Source organism: Suricata suricatta, chromosome 10 (genome assembly GCF_006229205.1).
Source record: "Suricata suricatta isolate VVHF042 chromosome 10, meerkat_22Aug2017_6uvM2_HiC, whole genome shotgun sequence".
NCBI classification, from domain to species: domain Eukaryota; kingdom Metazoa; phylum Chordata; class Mammalia; order Carnivora; family Herpestidae; genus Suricata; species Suricata suricatta.
Genome location: NC_043709.1, coordinates 69101512 through 69107798, shown reverse-complemented (window position 1 = coordinate 69107798; position 6287 = coordinate 69101512). Strand labels below are relative to the sequence as shown.

General features: G+C 34.1%; 1 protein-coding gene across 1 annotated transcript in view; it reads right to left on the bottom strand.

The window, feature by feature from the left end:
- Positions 1 to 3946, bottom strand: part of PUS7L (pseudouridine synthase 7 like) — a 13435-nt gene extending 9489 nt beyond the window's left edge. Inside the window, exons 1-4 of the mRNA XM_029953944.1 lie at positions 3887 to 3946; positions 3310 to 3433; positions 2725 to 2884; positions 222 to 414 (exon numbers count right to left, since the gene is read on the bottom strand). Of these exons, the coding sequence (XP_029809804.1) occupies positions 222 to 414; positions 2725 to 2884; positions 3310 to 3319 (363 nt within the window). The 5' untranslated portion in view covers positions 3320 to 3433; positions 3887 to 3946. The remainder of the gene's footprint in view (positions 1 to 221; positions 415 to 2724; positions 2885 to 3309; positions 3434 to 3886) is intronic.
- Positions 3947 to 6287: the final 2341 nt, after the last annotated feature.

Here is a 6287-nt window from a genome sequence, read left to right as displayed (position 1 = left end):
AAAAATCACATTAAAGCTATTTGTAATACAAAAAATATACTAACAAGAAAATTAAAAATAAGCTAAATGGCCCTAAGTGTCATTTTTTAAATAATTACATATACACATTAAAAAAAAAGTACAAAAGAAAAAGTTTTCCTTTTTGACTCAATGTAAAGGGAAGAACTGTAAACATTATTTTAAACTTATTTAAACATTATTTTAAAGCTGAGTTTTCTTACCTTAACATTTTCTATTGCCTCCAAAATTCTGTCTTTCAGGTTTCTAGAGTCATTTATTTGGTTCCTTAAATTTCTGATGATAATATCAAAGTGATTTCCTTTGAGCTGACCGAGTCTCAGGGAATCATCTACAGATCGAATATTAAACACATTCATTCTTTTCTTTTCAATTTCTTTTTCAATATTTTTCAACCTATAAACGATAAATCATATAGGCTCAGTTAAATCTTACATTTAAAAATTAACATCAGTTTTAGATGACAGTTGCCAAACAACCACTTATATCAGAGCACCTATAATTTTTTTGGATTTCAAACATTAATGTTATTTCAATGAATGTGCACTAAAAAACCCATAATTATAGGATTATATTAATGACCAAAAAATATACTCCTCATGCTATCACTCTGTCTGTGCAGGCCTCCTGACTGGTCCTAGTTTGGTAAAATCTCTTAACTGTTCTAGTACTCCTGTCCTCAGACTTTGGTCCTTTCCTCCTCAGTCTCTCTTCTTCCAACATTACCAAGAAAAACCAGTAGGATTTTACTAAAATTCTACTCTGAACACTCATTTCTTTAATGTTTATTTATAATATTAAATAACAGAGAGAGAGGGAAATACAGAATCCAAAGCAGGCTCCAGGCTCTGAGCTGTAGGCACACAGCCCAATGCAGGGCTCAAACTCATGAACTGTGAGATCATGATCTGAGCAGAAATCGGTTGTTCAACCAAATGAGCCACCCAGGCACCCTGCTCTGAACACCTTCTTACTCAAATTTTCAACTCTTCCTCAAAGTCTAAAGAATAGATTCCAATTATTAGCATACCTTTAAAGATCCTGTAAGAAAACAAATTTTTCATTACATTCATATTTTCTGTCATCCTTATAGGAACTATTTGTTTTATTAGGGAGACAGTTAACTTACTGCCCATCCAAATATATCTTTAGGTTTTTTTTATCTGCTAAAACCTTACTATTACCTCAAGGGTAATTAAAATCCCATACCTCTTATTAGCCAAATCAAAGTGCTCACTCCTAGGAATTAATAATATTATTGTAGTTAGTAGATAAAAACCAGTTTCTAACATCTAAATACCTTTGAAAGCTAGTCTTTCTCTCTTACTATACTGTAAAAAAAATTTTTTTTAATGTTTATTTGTTTTTGAGAGAGAGAGAGAGACAGAGACAGAGCATGAGTCAGGGAGGGACAGAGAGAGAGAGAGGGAAACAGAACTTGAAGCAGGCTCCAGGCTGCTGAATCACTATGCTGTGTAACTGACACTAATTTAACATTGTGTGTCAAGTATACTGTTTAAAAAACAGTTGTTGTGGGTATTCTGAGTAGTAGAATTGTTAGTAATATTATTTGTATTAGTAGAATTAATTTTTTGTTTCTGCTCTTCTATCTTCTAAATCTATTTAATGAATATGTATTTATCTTACAATTACAAAACATATTTTTAAAATTTGATTACGCTGAGAGGATGCTAAATTTGAATACTTTATAACTTATTTAATAAGGATTTATTTTAAAATAAGAAACCATGACAATAAAAGCATAAAAGTATTATAGTAATTAAAAATATATACATTTGTAAGACACTGTCCTGAATATAAATGCATATTCTAATATGGTACAGGATTTTTTAAAAACTTTTATTTTTAAGTAATCTCTATACCTAACATGGGGCTTGAACTCACAACCCTGAGGTCAAGAGTCACAGGCTATACTGACTGAGCCAGCCAGGTGTATATGTATATATATATATATATATATATATATAGTACAGGATTTTTAGAAACAACTCAGATCATTTAAATCTGCCACTTCTCAAAGTTTCTGTATTAAAACAACCTATATTTTCAGTGTAAATTTAATGTTTACTTATTTTTGAGAGAGACAGAGCGTGAGTGGGGAAGGAACAGAGAGAGAGGGAGACACCGAATCTGAAGCAGGCCCAGGCTCTGAGCTGTCAACACACAGCCCGACAAGGGACTCAAACCCACGAATTGTGAGATCATGACCTGCGCCCACGGTGGACACTTAACCGACAAAGCCACTCAGGCACCCCTTCAGTATAAATTTAAGACATAATGCTATTTATTTTTTAATGTTTGATTTATTATTGAGACAGAAACAGGGCATGGGCAGGGGAGGGGCAGAGAGAGGGAGAAACAGAATCTGAAACAGGCTCCAGGCTCTGAGCTGTCAGCATAGAGCCTGATGCAGGGCTCGAACCAACAAACTGCGAGATTGTGACTTGAGCCGAAGTTGGACGCTTAACCGGCTGAGCCACCCAGGCGCCCCATGAGACATAATGCTACTTAGATGATATCTATATCATTAAGGCAGAATGTGCTGCTCAGTAAGCCTTCAATCAATTAATTATGATTGATGGTGAGGTTAATACATTCCTAGTGGTCTTATTTTTAAAATCTTATATTCATTTATTTGATGCAATAAGAAAGCAAAGTACATCTTATAAACTAACATCATGTTACCTCTCTGGAGTCACTTTTCTAACAACCATCGCTTGATAGGTGACGGCTTTCTTGTCTTTAAGGCCAGCATAACTAAAATCTGAAGGAATCACACCAAGTTTCATAGCTAAAAAACCAACTGCTTCAAACATTTCCAGATTTTCTTTCCGTAGAGTAAAGGCTGAAACAAAAAAAAAAATCCAGTATTACACACACACACACACACACACACACACACACACACACAAAAGAGCTGTGATACATCGATTACATTCTTAGTAGACAAACCGGTTAATATAATGAATCAAATCATTCATTTAACTATTTTTTAATCAAGATACAAAATCAGTGTCTTAGACTTCGGCTGTCACTTAAAAAATACTAACTGGTTCAGCAAAGGCTTACAGAAAAAAACATCTAAATTCCTTCGTTTGGCATTGATATCTGGCCCGTCTCCCTTCTCAGTCTCCACATGTGCCACCTCCATTCATATATCTTATCCAACACAGAGACTATCTCATAATTCCTGGATGGACTAGAGCCTTCCTCAAATGTGCAAATTTGAATCCCTGTTTCAATGTGTTCCTCCCATTTTACTTGCCATACTTGTATGCATTCCTCATGATCCAACAACAGCAGCAGTTCTTGCTCAAATTCTTTCTAGGTTCCCAACACTGAATGCTCCCAAGCCAGGATCGTGTTTGTTTTCTCAATCGCTAACATCCACAACCTAACACACAGTAAGTAGGCAGATAATTGTCAACTGAATGAATAAATAAACTCCACAAGGTGCTGATTACATAATCTGGCATGTCTCCAGAAGTTGTCATTATTGCTATCATGACACTTGCCATTCTCATTTATCTCTTTATGTTTGCCCACCCCATAAACTGAGAGTTCCAGGCCAGCACACTCAAGGGGGCTTGCCTTGTGGTAGCTGCTTACAATGTCTACCAGATGACGGGCGGGGTGAGATTACGGATGTAGGGAGAAGGAACAAGCCAGTACTACCCACCACCAAAGAAGTTCCCCTGTATAACCCACCAGCATGGATAGCAACAAAATACTGCAACCCACAATTCACCATATTTACATATAAGATACATCAAACTACTGCCCTCTTCCCTCAAGTCATGAAAAGGAAATGCAGGGTTTTTTGCAGAATAATTTGTATTCTGTTCACCTGTTGTAATTGTCATTGGCAGCTACATTCACAATTGTCTCTGTGAATAGTGAGTGCTCTAGGAAAAATGAATATTAAACATAAACATGATTCAGGAAGTAGAGGAGGTGAAACCTATCTATCTGTCTATGAATATATAAAACAGCTAAACAAGAACTTATAATATCCATACCTTACAGTATCATGCAGTTGTTTCAAAGAATGGGGAAGACTTACGTTATTTATATCTCCTTATGAATAATCTCTAAAAACATGAAAACAGCAGGTTTCAAATTTATGCATAGTGCATATAATTTATGTAAGTTTTAAAAATCTACAATGCAATATTGCATATTTTCAATGTTTTCATTTTGTAAGAAAAATATTTTTGCTTGCATGTTTAAGAATTATTAAAGTATAAACAAACAGGTATAATTTCTGAAGAATATTCAAGCACTATTCATAACTTTCTAGATATTTCTTACCACTAGGGCCATTATTTTTTGATGGTCATACAGCTTCTGAGATTTCTCCAAATTTTCTATTACAGGAGTGATAAATTAAATTTACTTGACTTCTGTTATTCTTAAAAAACTGACAAGAGAAGTAAAAGAAAAGAAAGACTCATACAAGTTAATTCTGTGTGCTAAGTCACAATCTGTTCTTTACACTTTCAGGTTATCTTAACCAAATGAATTCGAATATAAACATCTTATTCCAAGACAGCTGTTTATATTACTCGTTTCAAATAAAATGAAATGAAAAGCCCATATTTAAAATGTAAAGAACTTATAACCTCAAAATATTTCAGCTTTTGTCCTGGCAGGATTTAATTTTAAAGTTTAAATAAAATGATTTTGGAAGATGTGCTAGGCTAAGGAAATAATGGTCAATAAAGCAAAAAAATGATCCCTGCCTTGGAAGCTTTTGGTCTTAGGAGGCTGAAAAGAATTTGAGGAAGAAGTACCACGGCTCTGGATGTTTAATGAATGAATAGAAGCACACGGCCAAAGCAATAAGAAGGCAGCGAAAGCAGTAAGAACAATATATCAAATATTTCAATATTTGTAAGATTTATGGGACCCTATTATTTTGTAGTCTATAATGTTCTCCTTTTCCCAACTACATACCTGTGTGAAGCTAAGTTTTGTTCTTTTGATTCAATCAGAACAAAAAATTCCAACAGACTGAATGCAAGAACAGATATGAGAATCAGCTGACTTCTATTAAATCAGGTATTAGAAAGATTTGCCAAACCATAAAACAATATTTGTCACTATTTTATAGTTGAAAATAGTTTTTCATAAAAAATTATCATGTTAATAGTAAGATTATTTTAAACAACTTCTTATATTAAAATTTTTAATTGAAGTATAACTGATATACAATATTTAGTTTCAAGTATACAACATGGTGGTCCAACAATTTCTGTTTTAATAAGTTAGATATCAATAGGTTATAACCATACAAATAAACGTTATTTGGAGTTTCCAATAACTTGTAAGAGCCATCTTCTTAAGGTGTCCTAGAACCAAAATGTCTGAGAGTGAATTAGGAACAATGTGAAAAAATATAAGTAGTCCCTCAAATATATCAAATCTGTGAAACTAGACAGAAGTCACTAAAATATCTTATTTATATATATATATATATATATATATACATTTTTTTTAATGTTTATTTGTTTTTAGGAGGGAGAGAGAGAGAAACAGAGACAGAGACAGAACGTGAATGGGGAGGGACAGAGAGAGGAAGACAGACTCCAAAGCAGGCTCCAGGCTTCAAGCTGTCAGCACAGAGCCCGACACGGGGCCTCAAATTCACGAACCACCAGATCATGACCTGAGCTGAAGTCACACTTAACCAAGTGCTCTTAACCCAGTGAAGTCAGACACTTAACCCAGGAGCTCTGAGTCACTAAAATATCTTAAGAGTAAAAGAAATGCAAAATTCAGTCAAGTGTTGCAGCAGCCAGACTAGGTGTTACAAACTTCACAGAGTAGACCAGGAAACTGTACTCCAAAAAAGAAGGTCAAGAAACAAATCCTTCAAAGTTTGGAAGCTCATGTGTTTGATAACTAGGGTTTAAGGTGTCAAATCTACCCCTGACAACCCGGGCATGTCACTCACTAGTTGTTAAGCAAACTCAGCCATGTAAAAAGGAACCTCCACATTGTCTGAAATCATATCATTGTTGCTGATTAGTCCTAGAGCATAAACACTAGTTTGTTTGTTTTTTTCATTTGTGAGAACTTAGAACTTAGAATAGGAATATTTAGGAGAATCAAACCCATAATTTTAGTTTGTGTAAATGAATCTGTGTCTTACATACTTGGAATGTTTAAGAGAATGAGACTTACTTAATTACAATTACAATTACAAATGTCTAATTGATTTAAATTTGCTTTTTTACTGAAATGTC